Genomic DNA, 25,872 nt, shown 5'->3' with positions numbered 1-25,872 from the left:
CCCTGTCTAATCTGAAGGACTGCTACAAAGCTGTATTAATGAAATCAGGGTAGTACTGGTACAAGAACAGATGTATAAATTAATATAACAAAACAGCCTAGAGGCAGACCCATGTATATATGGGGATATGATCTGTGAAAAGTTGCTACCAATGGAGAAAGAGTAGATGGCTTTCATAGATGGTATGGAGAAAACTGATTTACTGTATGAAGAAAAACAAAACACTATGTAAAAAGTAGCCTTAACATGCATTGAAAAGCAAAATTTAAAAGCAAACCTATTATTAGAAAAAAATGTAGAAGTTTATTTTTGTGACTAATTTAAAAGCAAAACCATAAGATAAAATGCGATGTGATTTATATGAAAATGAAGGATTTCTTTTTTTAAAAAAATATTTTATTATTTATTTGAGAGAGAGAGAGAGCACACACAGGTGGGGACTTGGGGAGGGGCAGAGGGAGAGAGACAAGCAGACTCCTTGCTGAGCAGGAAGCTAGACTCAGGGCTCAATCCCAGGACCCTGGGATCTGACATGAGCCGAAGGCAAATGCTTAACCGACTGAGCCACCCAGGCACCCGTGGATTTCTGTTTAAGACACCACGGGTAAAGAAAACAGACAAATGACTAAAGGGAAAAGATACCTGAAATATGTAAAATCAACAAAGAACTCAAAATCAACAGGGAAAGGGTGTTGACTACAAGAAAAAAATGAACAATGCACATTATTAGTCAATTTACAGAAGAGGAATCCCAAAAGGCCTTGCATACAAAGTGATGCTCCAACTCGTTAATAATTGAAGAAATGAAAATTGAATGATATAATATGGTTATTCACCTAGTAGACTGGCAACCTCATGAACTACCTTGGTGTAGCCATTCTGGAGAGCAATCTGGCAATCTGGCAAGTCCAATTTACCTCTAGGTGAAAAACCCAAGTATTAGATCCAATTTGGATTTCACATATTAATTTTATCTTCTGAATTCCATGCCTACTGTGAGTAGAAAAGAGAAAGAAAGCATGCTTTCTAAATTTGTATTAGTATTGATATTGTTAAAATAATTATATTTATTCATTTTTTGGTCCAACTTGGAAACAAGATTTGTGGAAGAGCGATTAAAGTGGATTGAAAAAGTCTCAGTGTAACATTTATGTGGTGGAAAGAGTACACCCCACAGTTACATACCATTAGCCTGAAAGATGTCAACCAATCTCAGTGATGTTGGTTATGGCCATCAGTTGGTATTTATGGAGCTCCTGCTGTGTATATGGCTCTGGGAAACATTTATTTTTGTAGCCTGGATTGTTTCTGCCAGTTGCTGAGGGTATCTAGAAGTCTTAGTTTGGATTCTAATTTCTACTTGTTTTGTTCCTGTTAAATCTGAAGTAAGGTTATATATATATATGGAAAGTCCTTGGTTATCCTGGGAAATCTCATAAATCTAGTTATGGTAACAGAGTTGCTATTCACATAAATGGATGCATTGCTTAAAATTAAAGCAACTTGACTAGCTGAAGAAAATACAGTTCTAACAATTGTTTCTTTTTTAAAAAAGCAAATATTCTACTTTAAAAATAAAAAATAAAACACTTGCCATTTAAAGGAAAAGATAGTATCCTTGTTTTGCTGGTTAAGAGATTTCCTAAAGCCTATAAATCAGAGATTTACTATATTTACCATTTATGAGTTCCCTCTGGAAAACATAAAGCTGTATATTTTTTATTAGAAACTCCTAGTATAGCTCATTTTTATTATTGTGATGTCACATTCTCAGAGTTTCATTAAATTAACATTTTTAATGAACCTTAATTGCTTTGAAGAGTTTTTCTTTCAGTCCACTAACATTGCATGAAAAACTAAGACAGATAACTCCATTTCGATAATATGGGATGGTCTCTAACTACAGAACGAACTGGATTTCTATTAGCATTTTTTTCATAATGAACTTAAGTCAACAATGAACTGGGTTTAGCACATTCATTACTTAAGATGAATTATTTTTGCAAAGACCTAAAGTCTTCAACAAGTGCTAAATCCTAAAACCATGTTCAATTTTAATGATACCACTTCTGAGTAAGTACTGGTATGAATGATGTACTGTATCATTAAAAGGTTCATGATACTTAATGTAGAAAAATCTGGTCACAAACAGTACGCATGGATTAAAAAATAATGTAAATTAAAACATAGTATATACACACCAAAACACAAGAAGGGCAGATTGCAAGTACTTATCATCCTCATATTCATCACCTGAGTACCTGAAGTACTGAAGTTGCTTAAGAAAGTGAATGTTGTTATAACAGCGATATATCTACTTACAAAGTCATCAGTTATAGATTATTCCTCTCAAATATCCCTCCCTACTTGCATCTAGCATTTATATCCACTCATTGAGCCAATCTTTAAAGATTGGCCTCAGCCAATCCAATAATCCAAAGCAAACACAGCACATATCTAACCACAGATACAGGACCTCACAAAAGAAGGGATTTCCATGAAAGTGTTGTTGGAGAACTGCTTTTGGTTCACAGAAAAACACTGACAGATGAGATTTTTTTTTTCAGAGATCAACAAGTTAAAGGTTGAGGATGAAGAAAGTATGACTGGATGGATTCTACACAAAGAATATGAAAATTCTGGTAAAATAAAATGTGAAGTGATGAATTTCATATCTTGTCATCACAATGTTTTTCAGAGAAATGTGTCGGACTTGGTGCTTGATGCATCGTACAAGTTAGAACAGAGTTGCAAACATAAAACATATTTTATTCAACATAACACAAATTACTTTTTCCAAGTTGTAGTTTATTTTTTTAAAAGTCTTAATCACTTTTTCAATTTTAATGCTATTTTAACAGTTGTCTTTTGTGTATTTGTGTATGGCTGAATTCTGTTTAAGTGACTTGTTCATTATGGTTATAGGTAGCTACAGGTGGATAATGAGAACTACTTGCATCTTAATGTTGGGTGTTGATTCTATTTTTATTTTGTGTTTTTTTTTCTAAATGACTTATATTGGGAGTTTATTACTTATGTAATCATTAAAACCTTCAATATAAGTAATTTTTAGAAAACGGGTGACAGTTTTGAATTGCTTAATTTAAGGAAGCTTATTAATCCACACATTTGTTGCACTCTGAGTAGTTTTTAACATTTCTTTATAAATTATCATTTGGCCAAAATGAAGAGCTAAAGCAATTTTAAATTCAGAAATTAAAACTTAACAGCATTTTCTCCAGAACTAGAACAAACAATCCTAAAGTTTGTATGGAACCACAAAAGACCCAAATACTCAAAGCAATCTTTTTTTGGGAGGGAACACATTCCTTCCCTTCCCTTCCCTTTTCTTTCTCCTTTCCCTTCCCTTCCCTTCCCTTCCCTTCCCTTCCCTTCCCTTCCCTTCCCTTCCCTCCTTTCCTTTCTTTCCTTTCCTTTCCTTTCTCCTTTCCTTTCTCCTTTCCTTTCCTTTCTTTTCTTTCTTTTATTTTTTTTAAGGATTTTTATTTATTTATTTGAGAGAGAGCACAAGCTGGGGGGAAGAGCAGAGGGAGAGGGAGAAGCAGACTCCCCGCTGAGCAGGGAGCCTGACATGGGACTCAATCCCAGGACCCCAGGATCATGACCCAAGCTGAAGGCAGATGCTTAACCGACTGAGCCACCCAGGTGTCCCTAGTAAAGCAATCTTGAAAAAGTAAAGCAAACATGGAGGCATCACAACTCTGGAGTGCAAGTTGTATAACAAAGCTGTAATGATCAAGACAGTATGGTACTGGCACAAAAATTAGACAGGTAGATCAATGGGACAGATTAGAAAACCCAGAAATGAACCCACAACTACATGGTCAATTAATCTTTAATAAAGCAAAAAAGAATTTCCAATGGGAAAAAGAGAGTCTCTTCAACAAATAGTGTTGGGAAACTGGAGAGCAACATGCAGAAGAATGAAACTGGACCACTTTCTGACACCATACACAAAAAATAAATTCAAAATGGATTAAAGACTTAAATTTGAGGCCTAAAACTATAAAAATTCTAAAAGAGAACACAAGCAGTAACTTCTTTGACATATTTTGAAGGAACTTTTTTCTAGATATGTCTCGAGGCAAAAGAAACAAAAGGAAAAATAAAATATTGGGACTACATCAAAATAAAAAACTCTGCACAGTAAAGGAAACAACACAACTAAAAGGCAACCTATGTAATGGGAGAGGATATTTACAAATGACATATCTGATAAAGGCTTCGTATCCAAAATATATAAAAAACTGATAAAAACTCAGCACCCCCAAAAGCAAAGAATCCAATTAAAAAATGGGCAGAAGACATGACTAGACATTTTTGTAAAGAAGACATCTAGATGGCTAACAGACATGAAAAGATATTCATCATCACTTACTATTTGGGATATGCAAATCAAAACTACAATGAGATATCACCTCACACCTGCCAGAATGGCCAAAATCAACAACACAAGAAACAACAGGTGTTGCTGAGGATGTGAAGAAAGGGGAACCCTCATGCACTGCTGGTGGGAATGCAAATTGGTGCAGCCACTCTGGAAAACAGTATGGAGGTTCCTCAAAAGGTTAAAAATATAACTTCCCTATGATCCCGTAATCATACTACTGGGTATTTACCCAAAGACTATAAAAACACTAATTCAAAGGAATATATGCACCCCTATGCTTATTAGAGCATTGTTTACAATAGCTAAATTATAAAAGCAGCTCAAGTGTCCATTGACTGATGAATGGATAAAGAAGATGTGGTATATATATATATATATATATATATTATTGTTAAATATATATACCATGGGATATTATTCAACCATAAAAAAGGAATGAAATCTTGCCATTTGCAATGACATGGATGGAGCTACAGAGTATAATGCTAAGCAAAATAAGTCAAAGAAAGACAAATAAGATATGATTTCACTTATACGTGGAATTTAAGAAACAAAACAAATGAATAAATGGAAAAGAGAGAGAGATCAAGAAACAGACTCTTAACTTAGAGAACAAACGGATGGTTACCAGAGAGGAGGTGAGTGGAGGGATGGGTGAACTAGGTGATGGGGACTAAGGAGGGCACTTGTGATGAGCACCAGGTGTTGTATGGAAGTGTTGAATCACTATATTGTACACCTAAAACTAATATTACACTGTATGTTAACTAGAATCAAAATAAAAACTTAAATTTTCCTTGAACTTGCCAAAAAATTTGTTTCAGCTGTAGAATACAGGTGTCTATTAAAAGGCAAAGTAACTTACTCCTGATAAAACAATCAAATAATTCCTTACTATATGTGAGAATGCTAGCTTGATATAAAAATATACCATAGAGTTTTTATTTCATGTTCTGTTTAAGTAATCCCTAAAACTTTGGTTTTAGTCAAATTGGTTTATTCCGATAGTTGCCTGCAAAGCAAATTTAAGTGAATATAGTATAAATGATTAAAATTACTAATTTTATAAACTATTTTTTCTTTCATGCTTTGAAAACTCCAAGATACATCTGTATAAATGTCTCATTTTTGTAAGGCAGGAAAGTAATGAGAACGTTACAGCTACTTGTGTCAAAAAATACACTTCGGTAACTGAAAGGTGACCTTGTTTTAACTTTTCTCAGCATTTCATTTGTTCACCTAGTCACTTTTAAGCACTGATAACAAAATCCCAACACCCATTCAACTTTACAAAGTTACTGTGGTTATTCTATTACTTCCATTTGAATTAAGTACCAGAGAAATGTATTAAATTACAATAACAATTTGTTTCTAGAAGCTTCTTTTTAATCTCATTTTTTATCTTAAAGACAGTCAATAATTATTGGGTTCAATTCTGAATTTCTCCTTATACCACTTTTTCTCCTTGTACAACTACTATTGTTAATAGAAACTTAAGATAGAAATAGATTTAAAAAATAGGTTAAAACTAAAAGGAACTACAAGTACACAAAAAGATGTGGGTGTCTCATCTCTAGTTAGTTCAGAATAGTGTCTTGGTTAAATTATAGAGTGAATGGTCTGAAGGATTCTCTTCAGAACACTGTCACTAATGAGGATTTCGGCGGCAAATCCCTATTCTGGAAATGGTCATTTTGTCCCCTACAGTTCTTTGTGAAAGGGCTTTGTGTGTCTCCATTCATTCTTTTTAAGTTGAAAACATCTAAAATTGCATTTGAAAAAGGATAATGAATGAACATGTGCTCATAATAATCATACACTGTATATATTTTAAATCATAAATAGAATGACAGTGTTTTATGTAGCTCTTCATATTCTTGATCTTAAGGTATATCGGAGTGTCTCATTTTTTTTTTAATAGAAAAATCAGTTTTAGGCATTTGTTCCTGGATTAAGTCATTAAAAACTGAGATCATGTCTGACCTGAAAGGACATAAAATCCCAGCACATCAAACAGATATTTTACAAGATTTAAATCTTGGACAAAAGATCTTTTCTTCTTTCTTTTGGTTGTATTTTAACATAGCTGTGTCAATTTAGAGAGCTTTCACCAAGTTTTAATACATATTGTTCTTAAAATGCAGATGCTAGCATAAAACGTAAAACAAAGTAGGCATGTTACGTAATGGAATCTGGTAGAACTGCAATCATTCTTTAAAAATCAATGTTAATAATTATTTTAAACTCTGTAACCTCACATTATGAAATATTTCCTGCATGCAGAAAACAACACAAGTAGAATAGACACTCATTTACATATCACATAAACAACTATTCAATTTTTGCCACCTTTGTATTACATCAATTTTAAAATAAAAACCAATGTGTGCAGATACGGCTTTAGCTGTACTCCTGACCCTTTCCACTGGTCACTTTCCCAGAGATAACTAGCATCTTAAAGTTGATGGAAATCATTCCCAGGCCTGTCTGTATATTTTTACTGGATATATATGGTTCTCTTATTTTGTCTGTAAAATTGAAGTGTTATACTTAAGAAATAGAGAGATCATTATTAGTAGTTTTTAAAAATTTTATAGAACCAACTGAAGAGCACTAGAATAAAAATCGCCTAAGCTGTTGCCTAGACTTCAATCTTTAAAATTGATATGGGGGGAATAAAAAGCCCTTTATGTAACAGTTATTATGAAGTGTTCCATTTTTTTTCATGACCTTTGTTTCCCACTTGTATAATTATTTATACCGAAATTCATTAGCCTGCTCCTGAAGAGAAGCACTAAAGGCTATATAAGTAACCACGGGTTAATTGGATAACTGTGGTAATTTGAAAGCTTATACATGCTGACTTCGCAATTATTAATAATACATGAAGCTTACTACGGATAACCCCTACCTTGGTATGGGAAGCAACTGACAATAGAGACTAGCTTCCCTGGATTTGATTCTTGTGGCAAATCAGAAAAATTGCCATAAGCTGTTTCTGACTCAGTTTCCTCATTCACAAAATAGAGATAATACAATGCACTCTGTCAGCTTTCATGAGGATTCTAGGAGAGGCTGCCAAATAAACCACACTAAGTGCCCATTAGATGTAAGTTATCCCAGTGAATGTGGGTTGGGTACACTTTATACTTTCAGAAATAATATGTAAGTTACTGGCTCACCTACAGACTTGGAAACGTTAAATATAAGAATTTTCATTGCCATGGTGCCTCTTGATATCCCATTTCTTGGTTGAGGCATAACAGCCTCACTTGTGGACTTCCTGAGTGAATCTCTCCTGTGGGTTCTTTTATTTTATTTTTTAGAGATTTATGTGTTTATTTGTGTGTGTGTGTGTGTGTGTGTGTGTGAGAGAGAGAGAGAGAGAGAGAAAGAGAGCACACACACAGAAGTAGGGGGAGGGGCAGAGGGAGAAGGAGAATCCTGAAGCCCACTTTGTGCTCCCCTGGGAGCCCAACGCAGGGCTCCATCCCAGGACCCTGAGATTATGACCTGAGCCAAAATCAGGAGTCCTCCGTTTAATCATGATTTTAAAGGCCCAGAATCTCTTTTCCTAGTGATTTTGTAAGCACCTAATTGCCTGTATTAAATCCTTTCTTACTAAAGTGTCTAGAATAATTTTTGACTTCTTTATCTTCAACTCACCATCCAGTGCAGGCTAACGTTGGCCATAGGACCTTCAGGATGAGAATCTGGGATTTATTACCTGTATGATTTGAAATGTGATTTGTGATTCCAAGTGACTGAAACCTGAATACAAGCAGGAAATGAGACCTTTGAGTAAATCTTAGAAGTTCTCGTCACAAAAAACAAAAACTACCTGTGGTGATGGATGTTAACTAGACCTATTGCAGTGAGCATTTGCGATATGTACAAATATTGGATCATTATATTGTACACCTGAAACTAACAATGTTATATGTCAATCATATCTCCATTAATTATTAAATAAATAAAAAGACAAATACAAATAAAAAAGGGAAATGAGACCCTGGCTGTTTGTAAGATAAAGTGACATGTGAGTACTGTGATGCGTCACCTGTGGGCACCTGGCATGGAGTGCCAGCTGGGGCAAGGCTTTGGTGACCTGAATGATTCTTGCAGTAGGCTATTATAACAGTAATAAAGAATACAAGGACTTTGCAGGTGGGCTGTCTGCTTCTGATTCATAGAATCATTTAGCGAAGTGATACATGCAGCATTTTAAATTCTTGGCTCAAGGCACAATCAGGGGCATAAAGAATGTCTGTTGACTTGTAGCTTTGGGGCCATTAAATCTAAAATTCTGACTCAGTGTTGCTGGAGTGCGGTCTTTCACGTGAAAATGTAGAGCACTGACTGGGGAAAGTGCAGGAACCTGAAAATGGAGTGGAATTATATGGTTGGGTTCAGATTACCTGAGCACTCCAAACCCCTCAAATTCCACTCATCTTTCCTTGCCAGCAGGTAGAGCCCTTTCTTCTCATCAGATAAGGCTGGATGCTTGGAGACGCTGAAGGATACCCATTCGCCTCGTACCCCACTCTAATCCTAATTATCTCAAAAGCAAAGATCAGATTCCCAACAGGTCACAGCCACAATACTTAGCCTAGAAAGAGAAGATTTACTGGATTTTGCTAATTTATACCAACAGAAACCTGGGGAATCTCTATGGGATATGATTCTAATGTGCTAGACCAAAAAAAAAAAAAAAAAAAAGGAGAAAAATAATTTTAAAGTGGCTGCATTTATTAATATGGTTGGATTTAACAGAGTTCTAGAATCAAAGGGCTAGTTTGAACAGCTGGAAGTGGTTCTAGCTGTATGCTTGGTATGGACTGAAACTTATACTCAAATGACGTGTTTAGTAAATAAAATTTAGATGCCAGAAATTCTTTGGCATAATGGAGAGGGAAGAATGCATGTGGCTATCAAGCACTTGACATGTGGCTAATCCAAATCAAGATGTCCTTTAAGTGTAAAATTGTGCAAAAATATGTAAACTATCTCAATAATAATTTTTATATGGATTACATATTGAAATAATATCTTTTAATATTAAGTTAAACAAAATAGAATGTTAAAAACAATTTCATTTATTTCTTTTTACTGTGTTTTAAAATATGGCTTCTAGAATATTTAAAAGTAACATGTGCTTTACATCTGTGGTGGGCATTTTATTTCTATTGTGCTGCTGCAGAGGGATTCAAATGTTTGAGTGGATTTATCATTTGTGACATACTCATCTTCTTACTCGATCTTTTAAAAAAAGGGCCCAGAAGACAATCCCTTTAACAAGGCATTCGGTATTATACTTGAGAGAGGAGCTCCTGTATCCTTAACAAGCTTGGTGTTCGTTCTGTAGGCTAGTAATGAAGTCAGGAAGTGCTGCCATTGTAATTAGCTCTGATCTTAGTGTGGATGATATGGTTATGGAGTGGCCAAGGCCAAATGGTAGCGGTTAACTACCAAAGACAAAGTGTGTATGGTTTTTCAGTAGTCAATGGACTCCCAGTGATATTTTGCTGTGGATTATAAATGATGATTCCTTAGAACTGAAATAGTTGTGAAGTTACCAAAGTATAATTGAGTCTAAATTTAAAAAATCCTAGGTGTGGTGAAAAAGACCTGACTTGAGTCACGTGTTAGATGTGTTAGATAGTTAGGGCCCATCACCCAATGAGCAGATCCTGAGCTCTTGCCCCATGCACAGTCTGGGAACCCCATAACCATAGGAGAGTCCAGATAGTTGTGAAAAGGGACCATGTGACACAAATTTATGTGCTAAAAGCTTCTTTCCAGACTTCCCTAAAAGAAGCCTATTTATCAAGAAGTCGGATTTAAAGAAAGGGAAATGCAGACTATTTGATATGTTAATACCCACAGATCAAGGGGCACCTGGGTGGCTCAGTTGGTCAAGCTTTGGGCTCTTGATTTTGGCTCAGTTCATGATCCCAGGGACATGGGATCAAGCACCTTGTCAGGCTCCATGCTCAGCACAGAGTCTGATTGTCCCTCTCCCTCTCTCTGCCCCTCCCCACTGCCCATGCACATGCTCTCTCTCTCTCTCAAATGAATAAATAAATCTTAAAAAAAAAAAAAATCTACAGACCCAGAACACTATTTTGTTTCCTTAGTCATATGACTTAGTTTTATCCAAAGTTCATCAGCTGGTGTGCCTGAAAATTCATCTGTGGCAATCTTCCCAGTTATTGAATACATGGCTGAATTAACAATTAGCAGAATAGCACATTGTTTCCCTGATCCATTGAATGAACACCTTTTTTAAATAGTAGGAAGACCTTAGAATCGCCACTGTATATAAAATCAAAAAAATAAGTGAAGTACCATATCCTCTATCAAAACATAAGCCAGTCAGTGTCAATTTCAAGGACTTAAAATATATAGTGGGTATTTGTATTTATCTTAGTCCAATTAGAGTTTCCTTTGTCCTGTTCAAATGAGAAGTCCCTGAGAATGACAATGATTATTGTATATTTAATTAGATGAAGATTTAAGTGTTAAAGTCTATTTACTAGAGAAAATCAACAGAGACCCTCACACAAAAAATGCAGCTACTATTATGGTAAATGCATTTCTCTCTCCCCAGTAAATGAACAATATCAGAATAATCTTGCTTTTACTTTGGTAGGCATGGTACTGCATGTTCACTGTCTTATGTAAGGGCTACATCAACTCTCTCTCTTTGTGTCTCTGGAATCTTTACCACAACACTCTCCCCAAACCAATATCCTGATCCACTAGATTGTTGAAATTTTGCTCATAGATCTTGGTGAACAGTAAGCAGCAGTTACTTGATATGTCTTTGTAAGGTATACACATTTCAAAGGATGGGAGATGTACCCCTTAAAAATTTACCTTATGCATACTATCCCTGTGAATTTGTGGGGGTCATGTCAGGATATTCTCACCAAAGTGAAAGATAAATTGCTACTCCTTGACCCACATTTTTCAGCAAAGTGTCTTCTTGCTGGGTATCTTTGGATAATGGAGGAAACATATACCATATTTGGGTGAGCTATCCCTTCCTATTTGCCAACGACCCATAATGCTCTTCCTTTTGAGTGTGACCCAGAGCAAGAGAAGGCTGTTCCACTAATCCAGCTTGCACTGCAAAACAGCTCTCTTATTTGACTGAGTAAATCCAATTGTGCCATGATGGGATGTTGTACAGTGCTTCTGGTATTCTGATAGTAGAATCACAGCATAGAACACCTATGACTTTAGAGAAAAGCAATGACCTCTTTGGAAAACAATTAATTTTCTTTTGAAATCCAGTTTCTGATTGGCAACTTGGGTTCTAGGAGTGATTGCTTTTCTGATTAGGGGAACCTAAATTCCTCCCCAGTTCATGCAACCATCATCAACTGGGTGATGTTTGATCCTCTAAGTCAGAAACTGGGTACGCACAGCAGCATAACATCATCAAGGGGAGTTGACATTGACAGAGCAAGATGAGGCTCAATTAGTTTCTGAAAGCACAAAATATTGCATGTGCAATTAGCTTCCATTTGTGATGCATGTGTTCCTGCTAACTGCCACCTTTTCCTTGATCCATACACATGGCTACCTAGGGTGTTTCTCATTATCAGCTGACAGGGGAAATAACTAAGCTGGATACTCATTCAGCTCTGCATGATATGTTGGCATTGGTTGGAAGTGGACTGCTGCTGCCTTGTATCCCATACAGGGGTGCCATGAAGGACAATAGGGAAAGTAAATCCTTACTGTGGGAAGAACTTCAGTGATATGACTGGTCATCCATTCCCTGGAAGGAGAGATGATGAGAGATATGGACCTAGACTGATTCAGGAATAGTAGCTAAAAGGTTGAATGGATGTTTGGGGTGTTAGAAAGGAGAAGTTTGAAGAATACAAAACAAGAAAATCTGGGCAAAAGACTTAAGAGATGAATGCTTTGAAATGAATTCAGAATTGATTTCAGCGAACACTTAGAAATGAGCATGTGTTACATAAGGGTCTTTTAATAGCAATGTTGACCCAGATGTCATTCAGCTCCTTCCTCCACCGTCCCACTGCTTGCACAATTGGCTCATGAATTCTGTGTTCAGGTAGCATAAAGGGAAGTTTTGTGTGGGTTTAAAGACATAGTATTACTCTCAACAAAACTGAATGGTCACCATTCTGACAGCCCAATATGCCCATAGAGTAACGCTGAACCATCAATATGAGACCACAGCATATGAGGTCCATCCTGCCAACCTGGTGGTAGGATAGTTATATTGAACTTTCCTCATGGGGGAGGGAGAAGTGATATATCTTCACTGGTATAGATCTATGAATGAATTCTTTCCTTTCCACCATGCTTTTGCCAGACCCGCCATCTGTGCAATCACCGTATGCCTTGTTCTGTAACAGTTTATCATGCATAACATGGCTTTTGAACAAAGAAACTATTTTTCAGCAATGAATTGAAAGAAAGGACTGACTATAGGCTTCTGTAACAGTGGAATGATCAAACTGAATATTCAGTATATTTAGTTATGGAACCATTTGGGTGCCTTATGAAGTTACGTTTCCTTCCTCAAGGAAGGGGCGAATGTTCTGAACCAATGACAAATTCCTTGTTTCTTCATTGCTAGTCTGGTAGTGATTAGTGTTGTTCTCCAAGTATTTCCAGTTCTCCCTCCTCCAAGTGCCATTATAAGATTGCACTTTCCTATTCTGTTGGTTAGGTGTGTCCATGTGACTTTCTCTGGATAAATAAAGAGCAGAAGTCACTCCTATGGACAAACTGTTGAAGTCAGTTCATGACTGTTCGGATTGCTACTGTAATCATGGAAGCCTGTGTCATGGTGGCATATCTGTTAGCCTGGGGAATCTGAATGATTACGTTGAAGAGTCCCCTCCGCTGTGTCATGCCTTAGTGAAACATACGTTTTTGTTGCGTTGCCTTGGGAATTTTTTTTTTTTTTGCTTGTTATTACAGTATTACTTGCTATAGTACTCCCCTACAGCTGTGATACCAACACATAGCTGATTCAAAAGTTTCTTTGCAGCAATGTACAATAATAGTAGAATGTTTTACTTTTATAGCAAACACTTATGTACTGATCGCATAGCCCTCTAAGTATTAACTTTTTGCAATGAGCTGAAGTTAGACTGATGTTCATGAACTACGCAAGAAAAATTCTATAGGAATAAATGTAAGAATTAAAAATGGTCATTGCCTTGGGGCACCTGGGTGGCACAGTGGTTGGGCGTCTGCCTTCGGCTCAGGGCGTGATCCCGGCGTTATGGGATCGAGCCCCACATCAGGCTCCTCCACTATGAGCCTGCTTCTTCTTCTCCCACTCCCCCTGCTTGTGTTCCCTCTCTCGCTGGCTGTCTCTATCTCTGTCAAATAAATAAATAAAATCTTTAAAAAAAATAAAATAAAAAAAAAATAAAAATGGTCATTGCCTAAAATTATCTCTAAAAATTAGAGATTAGGAAGAGTTAGCCAATTATCTTTCAGTTTCCAAAAAATTAGTCAGTCACCCAATATTATTTCCTTTTTATGAATCAGAAAAATCCAAAACAAAAAAACAGGGGGATGATTTGCATAGTGAAAGTGAAAGTAGTGCAGGAATGTGAAAGTAGTGCAGGAATGAGATTCCACCCTTGACTGTGTTCTGACAGCTTTTGACGGGAAGTCGAGTGTCACAACATTGACATGTACAGCTGAGAAGGCTTCAAGCCTGTGGCATGTCTTTCTGAGTTACTAGGGAGTCATTTCGAAAACCAGGCCCCTATAAGCATTGTGGAGAATAGTTAAGCTAAAATACTAATCGTCTTGCATAAATTGCTGGTTAAATAAAGATTCTTATTGAATTATCCAGATAATAAGGTATTTGCTTTACGTAGCTGCTACGACAGATGGATTTAAAAAATTTTTTTTAAATTTCTTTAAAAAACTTTTAATCTGAATTTCTTCTGTCTTCAGGACATCAGCATACTTAAAGAATGCCTGCCTACTTTATTTTTCTGAGTATGTTCACTTATCTCTATATGACTAAAATTTGCCACTTTGGGTATATTTTAAAAATCAAAGCATTCTTTCAAAAATTCAAATCAAAACTATTCGTAAAAAGTATTTTTTCCACTCAAATTTCTAATTGAAGTAAAATGAAATGCAATTTTCCTATAAAAATCAAGGCTTTTCCATTTTATATAAGCTCAGACACTGTACTCTTTCTTCCCACACCGTAGAAAATAAAAATATTTAACTGCAAAGTTCTCCATACTGAAAATATTATCAAATACTAAGTACAGTAAATAGTACATGCCTTAGTCAACATCTTTTTGGAATGATTTAAATTTCCAAAATGTTCATGAAAAATTCTAGAATTAGAATTAGTGTCACCAATATGAGGACAACATAAAAATTGCTTAATTCTTAAAAAAGATTTATTTACTTATTTTAGAGAGAGACAGAGCATAATTGGGGGGGAGGGCAGAGGAGAGAGAGCATCTCAAGCAGACTCCACACTGAGTGCAGAGCCCTATGTGGGACTCGATGTCACCACCCTGAGATCATGACCTGAGCTGAAACTAAGAGTTGGACTCCCAACCTACTGAGCCACCCAGGCACCCTGTAATTTGCTTAATTAAAAAAAAAAATAATTGAGATAAATTGCTTTAAACTGTTCTTTCAGAGAATCCTGTTGTCATTAGAGCTCAGCTTACTTTTTATTTATTTTTTATTTTTATTATTACTTTTTAAAGATTTTATTTATTTATTTGACAGAGAGAGATAGCCAGCGAGAGAGAGAACACAAGCAGGGGGAGTGGGAGAGGAAGAAGCATGCTCCCAGTGGAGCAGGGAGCCTGATGCGGGGCTCGATCCCAGGACCCTGGGATCATGCCCCAAGCCGAAGGCAGATGCTTAAGGACTGAGCCACCCAGGTGCCCCTCAGCTTACTTTTTAATGCTCAAATCTACTTGAAGCTTCCATGTCCCACGTCCCTTAAGCTTTGGAAAGACAGATGTAGGCGTATCTGCTCTCTATTGTCAATAATTGTGAAAATGAAACCATTTTTTTCCCTTTTTCTCTCAATTCAAGAAGACTTCTGGAGTATTACACATAAATTTAGCCCATGATCCTAATCTTCTGTCTCATTTGCTTCCTTTCACATTTTTGAGAATTGGCAAAATTGTCTAATAGTCGACGTCACTTAAATCACAAATTTGATGGTTTTATAATTCTGGGGGAAAAAAAGCATGTATCTCTTTTCCTTAACTACTTACGACTAACTCAGTGGTTAAATTGATGTTATATATTATTCCCAGTATGCGTCTATAGCAAGTAGAAATGGATTATTTATTATTTTAAGAAATGTTTTTATTTTTACTTATTTTTTATTTTATAAAGGTTTTATTTATTTATTTGTGGGGAGAAGGAGCAGAGGGAAAGGGACAAGCAGACTCCCCACTGAGCATGGGGCCCCCATGTGGGGCTTGATCCCACCACCCTGAGATTATGACTTAAGCCACAACCAAGAGTCAGACACTTAACTGACTGAGCCACCAGGCTCCTCAAGAAATGTTTTTAAATTTCCTACTATACATAAATTAATCCACAATTAATGCACAAGCAGGCAAACAGCATGTTAATGATGGGGCCACCATATACGATGATCCAGAGAGGAGTCATGTGTGATGTTGATCTCAGCAGAGATTAGATCTCATACACTTCCACGTACCTAGTACAAGGTTCTCCCCAGAACGGATACTCAATATGTGAATTTTGTTTAAGTAAGTGAATAAATGATTATCCAGGAATTTCATAGAGAGTAAAATGGGCATCTTACATGAACTTGTAAATTAGCATGTTCTTTTCTAGAGCCAAATATAAGGTACTTTAGGGGAACCTGACTGGCTCAGTCAGTTAAGCGTCTGACTTTGGTTCAGGTGGTGATCTTAGGGTCCTGGGATGAACCCTTCTTCAGGCTCCCTGCTCAGTGGGGAGTCTGCTTCCCCCTCCCCTCTGCCCCTTTCCCCTCTCCTGCTCTCTCTCTCTCTAATAAATAAAATCTTTTTTTAAAAAAAAAGTACATGTAACCACTAAAGTAGTGTTAGTTTTATTTTATTCTGCAGTTTATTTTCCTGCACTCTCTCAATTCCTAGCAATTCTGTGAAATATTTTAAGTTAGAAAAAACACTAAAAGTTGGATTTGGGAGACCTTAAGTCTTTACTGCTAAATATCTGTATTATCTTGGTTAAATCATGATAGCTATAAGGGTTTTCATTTCCTCACTTGTAAACTGATGATTTTTGTGTAGATTTCTAACACTTTATCCATATTTTGGGAGCTGCAGACATATAGTAGAAAATGCAATTGACTAGAATCAGAAAAATTGGCTTGAAATCTTAATTTATGAAGCTCTGAATATCAGAGAATGAGGAAGAGCTTTCAGAAATTTAACAGGTAGGGGCGCCTGGGTAGCACAGCGGTTGGGCGTCTGCCTTCGGCTCAGGGCGTGATCCCGGCGTTATGGGATCGAGCCCCACATCAGGTTCCTCCGCTATGAGCCTGCTTCTTCCTCTCCCACTCCCCCTGCTTGTGTTCCCTCTCTCGCTGGCTGTCTCTATCTCTGTCAAATAAATAAATAAAATCTTTAAAAAAAAAAAAAAGAAATTTAACAGGTAATAAACAAATACAAAATATTTCTAAAAGTATTGGTAGATAATAAATATCAAGGATGTTTCCCAGAAAGAAAAAGGGAGAGGCAAACCAAGAAATAGACTCTTAACTATAGAGAAGAACCTGATGGTTATGGGGAGGGGGGGGGGTCGGATGGGTGAACTTGGTGATGGAGATTAAGGAGGACATTTGTGATGAGCACCAGGTGATGTATGGAAGTGCTGAATCACTATATTGTATACCTGAAACTAATACTACACTATGATAACTAACTGGAATTTAAATAAAAAACTTAAAAAAAAGAATGATTCCCAGAAAGTTGGAAGGAAAATGACAAATAATTAGAAATTAGGAAAGAAAAGAGACTTAATGAATCAACCTAAGAGGTCCACGGCCTAACAGCAATTCCAAAGGGCAGCAGACAATGCAGAGATTTAGCATTCTCAAAAAATAATTTAAGAAAATTTCCCAAATGGAAATAAATGATTCTCCTATTTATTTGCAAGGCCCCTCAAGTACCCAGCATAAGGAAGAAAAGCAAATAAACAACAAGCAAAAATGGACAAGCCACAACAAAGCACATCAGAATAAAACTTCTTTATTTTTGATGTTTTTAAAGTTCTATTATGATGTGCTTTCTGGATACAAGGCTTCTGTTAACAAGGAGATAAGCCAGAAAAGAGGAAGACATGAGATCTAGGAAATAGGAGATCCACCAAAAACAAATGATGAAAAAAAAATTTCCAGGTCTAGAGAGAAACCATTCATTTTGGGACAAAAAGCACAGAGTACTCAATGAGGAAGATGTCTGGAAAAACCTCAGGCTGGTGGAATATTAGATAGGATTAAGCATTTCGGAAGTTTAAAAATGCAATTAACTGCAGAAAGTAAACAATCTCATACAAAGGAAGAATAATATATAATTGCAATTATAGTATTTTACTTGGCTCTGTATAAGATTCACCCAGGGAAAATTTGCTTTGTCATACCAATATAAACTTAATTTCACAAAGAATGTGCTAGCAAGAGAATGGGTAAAAGAAAATGTCTAAAACTGACAAATCAAGAATCATTTGTGGATGTATATTATTTAAAAATAGAAAACTATCAGAAGACACATCCAAAAGAGAAAGAAAAGCAGTTAATGGAAGCAGGTTCAAGGATAGGAAGGTGAATTAGGACCCCCTTCTTTTGTTTAAAGCTTTTGTCCTATTTGATTTTTTTTAAGAAAACATGTGCATTAGTTAGTGTGATAATAATGAACCTAGGGTAAGAATCAGCAGAGCCCTAAAATGTTGGTGACCAGAATGGTGGTGTTGCATACGACAGCAGCTGAGCTCTTTAATTTCTAACTGTGTGCTCAAATCTAGCTTGTAGCCACAACCTCAACTTCTCATAACCTCTGTAATGTTGGAGAAAGCATAGTTAATCTGGGACTAGTTCTGTTCTAGAGTACGCAGGCAGATGCTAGGCACTGTTGCTCTTAATAATGGCCCCTTCCTGAGAAAGTGGTGATGAGGATTAAATGAACTACTGTACGTAAAGTGTTCAGAAAATTGCACTGCATCCATGACGTCATAATAAGGGCTGGTTATTAGTATCAATACGTACATTCGTAAAAATGCACATGCCATGATGAAAATTTTGTTTGATCTTAATTGTGAAACTGTGCAATTAAGAATGTAGAGGGACAGAAGAATCAATGTTGCCATCAATTCATAGTTATTTGTCAAGATTTCAAAACATGAGGCAAAATATGTTTTGGGGATTGCTACCGGCATGCATATGGGCAAACACACTAATTTGTCCAAGATTTTCTTTCTTAATAGGAGAGCATATATTTTGTTTCCTTTCAAACAGAGTTATAACCAAACTTTACTTGGAAGTAGTATTAAGGGGTAGAAGACTCTGTTATGCCCATTAGAAATGAGTCTGGAATTTCTGACATTCCATGGCTAGATTTTTACTTCAACTCCTACTGCTATGACTCTGATAATTATTCAGTTTTAGGATTTTTAAATTTGCATTTAGCTTTGCTTCCATTGCACTACTGTAAATATAGAAGTCTAATCCTTAAAACAGACCTATGGAGATAAGGCACAGTATTTTATTTTTATACATAAAATGGGGACAAATGATATATTTTAGGTATTATAAATAAAATTTACAGACTTTTTGGTACTCAGAAAAAAATGGATGAAGTTTATTTCTTTTCTAATTAATGATTACTACTTTCTAAAAGATTAAGAATGCTACTAGGAAGTCAGTAGCTCCTACTTATTCCCTGACTTTTTATGTATCGATAAACTTTTCTTCCAATTTTCTGTCACTAACTAAAGATCTACACGGATTATATGTATATTTCAGACATTTAAATATTCTTAAACATATTACTTAATTTTTTTCATATTTGTGAAATACCATATGCACTTCCAGAGGTCAAAAACAATGTACTCTTTTCAGGTGCCCCTTTAAAAAAAAATCATTGATTACATATTCAACAGCTTTGGAATGATGTGTGTCTGACCCCACAAAGTGCTGATTTGAAACCCCATCCTATTGTTCTTGCAACAAAGGCTATATACACTGTGAACTGCTAAATAATCCCCAATATTTATGACAGGCTTTGTTAAACAGGAAATGGTCTACTTGTCTAAATAATGCACAAGTCCACTTTAATAACACATCACCATGCTGCCTCAGAAATTGTTCTGCATTCATAAATTAGTAAAAGAGAGACAGAAATGTTTTCAAATCTTACCTGGCTTTATAATATTGTGACTGATGATGGTAAGGAGAAAAGGAACTGAAGAGGAACACTTATACTCTTTAGGTCGGTATGGCATATGGTTTAAGCAGCAAGTACTATTAATAAGAGATTACCATTCATTGACTAGATCATGAATAAAAATATTAATTTATGTGTATGATCTGAGATCCATGGATTCTACTTTGATGGGCCAATTTGATAGTGATGGTACCAAATGGTTTGAATAGTAGAACAGATGTAGTGACAAATTAGCTTGCAGTGGAAATTATACTCTATGTAGTGGTCAAACAAGAGAATTGGGGGGGTGTGAATATGAATTTTAGTGAACCGGTGCTTTCCTTTTGGGACTGTTTCATGTTCCCTCCAAAATGTTTCCCAGAATTGTACAGATTCCTCTGGGAAGATTTCTTCTTTATATACATGAGTGTTAGGGGAAGAGAGAACAGTCTCACTTGTCAGCTCAATGAAGTGAAACAACATGTACAAAAAATAAACATCTGGTACATACAATTTTCCCAGTCATTTCGTGATATTGTGCAAAATATAGATCCTTCAGATAATACCTGGTGTACTGACTTGTTAACTCTCATAAACATTTATCCTGCAACTAACTCATATCAATGATTTATTTGATAACCGCTTTGTGTATTCTCTATGTTCCTTAATATTTCTATTTTATTTCTAACAATGTTCTTGCTGCTCTATCCAGAGTTACTAAACCCCAGATATACCATAGACGATTTACATTAAATATGTAAAAATGTTCCTGAGCAGATAGACCATCTCACTTCCTTCTGAACTGAATTTCCTTTAATATAAAGATTTTATCAACTCAATTTCATGTGATTAGACTAAAGGGAATTCACACACACACACATACACACACACTCACACATACCCGCACATATGCACACAAAATAAATCTATTGGTAGTTTCAAGTAATACTTTGCACAATTACTTCCACCTCAGAGCTACTGGGATCTTTATAATTGTTATCAAGCAAACAAAAACCATTTTTTCTTATTTAATTTTTTCTTATCACTTCCAGTGGAGGTTTTAATGAGCAAAGAAATGGCCAATATGCAAGTGAAAGAGACAAATAACATGTTTAATTCATACAGTAGAAAAAATGTTCCTGACTAATCAAGAATTTACTGAAACAAAATATCCAGAATGACTTCCTTTGATACTAGAGTTCACAAACAGTTATAGTCTCAGGAACAAAATTATTCAGAAGATTGTTTTCCAGTCACATCACGTTAATGTGCTGCTTTAATTAGTTCCCTTGTAGAATATAAAGATAATTTTATGAGTTCATTACCTCATAATAATTCATCTCTTATGTTTAATAGCAGAAATCTGATTACTGATTAACCTAAGGAGGAAAAATAAATAGAAATAAAAAATGTTTTAAATGCTACATTTAATCTCAAGTGTATTGTTATTTAAGTTCTCTTAATTCAATGCTCCAACATGATTTATGCATTGGAGATACATAATTTTCAGGAAATCCATAAAAGACAAAGAGCAAACCCTATTAGTGTATCTAAACAATGCAGTTGTTCAGACTGGGTGAGCACATGGGACTACAAGTAGGATTCACTGGCAAATGAGGAGACCCATGAGAAAGGACACTACCTCTAATTCCTCCTTTCAGACGGTGAACTTCCTTGGTATCTATGGTATTAAGAAATGACATTTACAACTCTTGTGCTATAGCTAAGTTTCTGGAAAAGTATCATACCAGCTCCCTCACCATCTAACCACCAATGGGCTTTGATTTGTCCTTTAATCTCAGTTCTCGGGTAGAAGAGAAGAGAAAAATGAGAATGAGTTATCCATAAGACTAAAATAAATAAAATAAATATTAAATTGTTTATAAAGATGTTATTAATTTTGGTACTTATTCCAACTGTTTAAAACATGAAATTGTTTAAAGGGAAGATAATATTGGAGAAAATTATGTCTATGAAAATAGCGAGGATGCTTCTAAAGTAGCAGTTTATTATCTTTTATAATGTGAAATGTCTGTTGGATTAGTCTCTTCCTAACACAGTCATCTAAGATTGTAATGATACAGAAGACTTCTCTAGTTGCTTCAACACACGCACACACACACACACACACACACGCACCCCACAAACCACAGCTCACAACCTAGCAATCTATGGAGAACTGTGCTAATAAGAACTAATGAAAAGAACATAATAAATAGCTGCTATTACAACAAGACCTCTATTACATCATTATCTGATTCAATGGGCTATAAGTGATGTGTTTTATTCTTTGCCTTTATCTAAAGTTGTAGTCAGATTCTCTCAGTTAGATGTGTAACTTATGTGATTATATTTAGAACTACACTTACAAATGCAGCATGAAACATTTATATATTTCCAAGGCAATCATTCTTAGACATTCATAATGTGAATTATTTCCAACACATCCAATTAGTTAATTTTTACTCTAATGCCGGTGTACACATGCATCTACTTAAAATATGGTTCATAGGTAAGGTAACAATAAGCCCATGCAAACACAATCTTAAGATGTAAGTTGGTAATTATGATTGCATTACTCTTGTTAAGAGTTTGCTTTCTGTTGTTTATAAGTCTACAAGTGTAACCAAAACAAATGAACAAACAAAAGCTACAATAATTTTGAAATCCAATTACTTGCAGATAGTCATTTCTTTAGAGAGCAATTTAGTCAAATATTAAATCTCTAAGATCATATGACATTATCTGCCTACATAAGTTAGCAATATCCGAGAAGGATTCTTTTCTATTAAAAATAGACAATAAGAAAGCATGCAGTGTTTATGTTAAATTTCTTCTCCCCAAAGAGTTGACTTTAGCAATATGACCTCCCAGCAGAAGAATGAAGTCTGGAAAATGAGGACCAGAAGTTGTAGTGGTTGTTAGCGGGAAACAGGGATGAGGAGATAATTTTACACAGGTGGTTGATGATTGATGGAGGGGAGGCATTTTAGGAGGCATGGACAGTTAGTATTTGGGAAAGAAAACACTCTACCTGTATAGCCCAGCGAATTGTCATCATTATCAGAGGTGGGGATTGGCGTCCCGTTGTCGTTCCCCCTCTCTAGGTCTTCAGGGTCTGTCGGAAACAACACCAGAGCTGCTGATGGGGTCACAGTACTAAGGGTAGTTGCCATTTCGATCACAGCATGTCCAGACACAAGTAAATCCACATGTGACAGAAAAACACACAGGGACAACACACAGCACACTTCCTCCTTGCCCCTCCTGCAGTGTGCTAAGCTGCACGGAGGTCTCAGCATCCTGGCTTCCAGTTTCTATTCCTTCTCCTTAATTTCCCTAATTCTCTGCTCTGCCTGCACCTTTGCTGCACTTCAAAGCTGGCGGAGGGCTCTGACTGCCCTCTGCGAGGCGGCCAGCACGGACTGAGGGAGCATATGGAGGAGGGAGAGGGCAGGGTGGCTGAATGCTAGCATTGCTAATTTTCCACCTTATTGTTAATCAAAGCTATTGACTGTGATCACTCCCCATCATCGCTTCATCTCCTGCCAATTACAGACTCAAGGGACTGTACCTCATATGGGTGGGGGGGAGGGGGTGGGGAAAAATAGGGTCTTGTCAAATAACAGGGTGGATGATAAAAATGTCATACTTCTCCTGAGCAACAGTAAAGAAAGCAGTGTGCAACATCGTATCCTCCGGAAGGCAACAATTTGTCATCTTAAAGGACGGAGTTAAATTTACTGAAACGAATGCATAAGTAAAACAACACTTAACTTCGGACATTTCGGGCTGGATATTTTAAAACCTTCCAAATTGCTCGAGATTCTGTATCACAATCGTCCAGATAAGCATTTTCATTCCTTTATTCTTGTTTGTCTTGAATAAAAGGAATGCTTTTTATGCTTTTCACATTGCACGTGAATTTTCCTATGCAGAATTTTAGAAATGAGGCTAAGCGCGGTGACACTCAAGTTCTAATATCCAGAAGTTGAGTTGCAGCATAAATATATACAGAAGCCCAACGACACCACTTCTCATTTCACGAGTGCTCACTGTGTATGTCGTATCTATGCGTGTTCGATAAATATAGCAGAGTATCTAGCTTTGCAGTTGATAAGCAGACACAGACACAATAAAAGCCAAGTGTGTACCCCCTAAATCGAATAGCGTAGAGTCGTAGGTCATTCATGTCGAGGTGTTCTGCAGGCTTTTTATCACCTTAAACAGCATCTACAGCGAATTCTTGGTCTGAGCACTGAAGGAGCACAGCTGTTTACTCGAGGAAAAAAGTATGTCACTTACGAACGAGGCAGTGAGTACACGCAGGTAATGCCCCTCTAGAAACATCACAGGGGTCATTAATTATGTGCCCCTGCTAGTTTTTTTTAGCTACATTGACACATTTTGTCTTCCACACAGCTCTTCAGGGATGATTTAGAAATTTTAAAAAGAGGATACAAAATCTAACGTGAGTCACTTCGTGGCTTTTGCATGTAGCGATTTATGCACTCTATCTCCCCGTTCTCCTCCCCAGCTTGTGTGTCATCTAATTAACCTGATGTGACTCACATGAAGAAAAAAAAAAGGTTCGGTTCTGTGCAGACTAAAAGGAAATGCTCATTATTGCTCTATTCATCCTTGCCTTTCCAGGGATGGCTGTTGTCATATTTATCCTTAAAATCAAGTCTGGAAGTGGTACATCAGGCAAAGGGACCACTTTCTGCCCGCCTCCGCCCCCCCCCCCGCCGCCCCTCCCAAGCCTGTTAACTTATTTGTATGCATTAATTGTTTAAGGCACTTTTAAGTCACATCAATAAGAGAGGGTGGGAAACAGGAATTTTTTTGTGTATTTTTCCCCAGTGGTAGCACAATGTTCTGCCACAAACTAAGTAAACTTACTCAAGCAAACTAACCAAATAAAAGAGGTTGATACAGGAAGATAAATAGAAGGTTCTGGTTCAAATGTATTAAAAGGCTTTTAAGGAGACCTCCCCTGCTTACCCACAATACTGTGTTAAAAGATAAGAAGCATTGTCACCTTAATTTTTCAGAGCAATTACTTTCAGTTACAAATGCAGCTTTTTGAAGGAAATACTACCTTTAATTTAAGATGGAATATTTTATTTAATGTAGATGCATACATTTGTAATCACTCTGTTAAAAATAAAATAAAAATCTATCCACATCCACAACGTGAACTCAGTTTGACTATACAGTATCATAAGACTTTTGCATGCTTTGTTATTGAATGTTCCTTGATAATAAGGATATTATTATGAAAGAAATAGAGATGAGGAGATGAGTTCACTGTCATTTCAAGCTAGATACTTAGATCTGTATAAAGTAGAATTTTTCCGCTATGTCTAACTTATCCTGAGTGTTTTCAAAATTCGCTTTCCTGTCCCCACCCATCACCCTTCTGACCCCTTCTTAGGCTCAGGGAAAAATAGACTTTGCATTAATCAATGAATCTTACCGTATCTATAAAGCACATTCTATCTACCCGGTATTGCCTTTAATTAAGAATATGCTAGACCTAAGGAACAAAAGATGCCATTTTTGCTAACTGCACTCACTTTTTCTTCTCCCTTCAGGTCAAAAGATAATTATAACAGGAAATAACCACTTTCCTCATGGCACGTGAGCTTTAGGACTAATTCAAAGAGAGTCCAAAAGATATTTATTTAAACGTTTTGTTAAATAGTATCGATTATGTGAACCATGGAATAGAACACAATGAGGCAGGAGATTATTTAGTGTTTACAGTGTCTGAAGGAGGGAGGCCTTCTTGTACCCCAAGATTGAATTTAGGGCCATCCAGACTTGAATTAATGTAGGTGTGGCTGCAATTGATGAAAGCCACCATCACATCTAGAAATGCACTTGTCACTGAGGGTTCTGGGTTCTATGTGCCTGACACCCCCAATAGACTGAATTCCCAAGGGTCAGGTAATCTGTCTGCATCACATTGGTACACCCATCACCTTACACTGGACCTGCAACATTCTACAGGCTTAGACAGGT

General features: G+C 36.4%; 1 protein-coding gene across 1 annotated transcript in view; it reads right to left on the bottom strand.

Moving 5' to 3' along the window:
- The window catches only part of ROBO1 (roundabout guidance receptor 1), a 763,832-nt gene that overhangs the window by 468,315 nt on the left and 269,645 nt on the right, over positions 1 to 25,872 (bottom strand). The window contains exon 2 of the mRNA XM_057306889.1: positions 22,880 to 22,963. Coding sequence (XP_057162872.1) covers positions 22,880 to 22,963 — 84 coding nt within the window. The remainder of the gene's footprint in view (positions 1 to 22,879; positions 22,964 to 25,872) is intronic.

The sequence above is a fragment of the Ursus arctos genome, unplaced genomic scaffold, assembly GCF_023065955.2.
Source record: "Ursus arctos isolate Adak ecotype North America unplaced genomic scaffold, UrsArc2.0 scaffold_4, whole genome shotgun sequence".
NCBI lineage: Eukaryota > Metazoa > Chordata > Mammalia > Carnivora > Ursidae > Ursus > Ursus arctos.
Note: the sequence above shows the minus strand (reverse complement) of the source record. Positions and strands in the feature narration are given on the sequence as shown.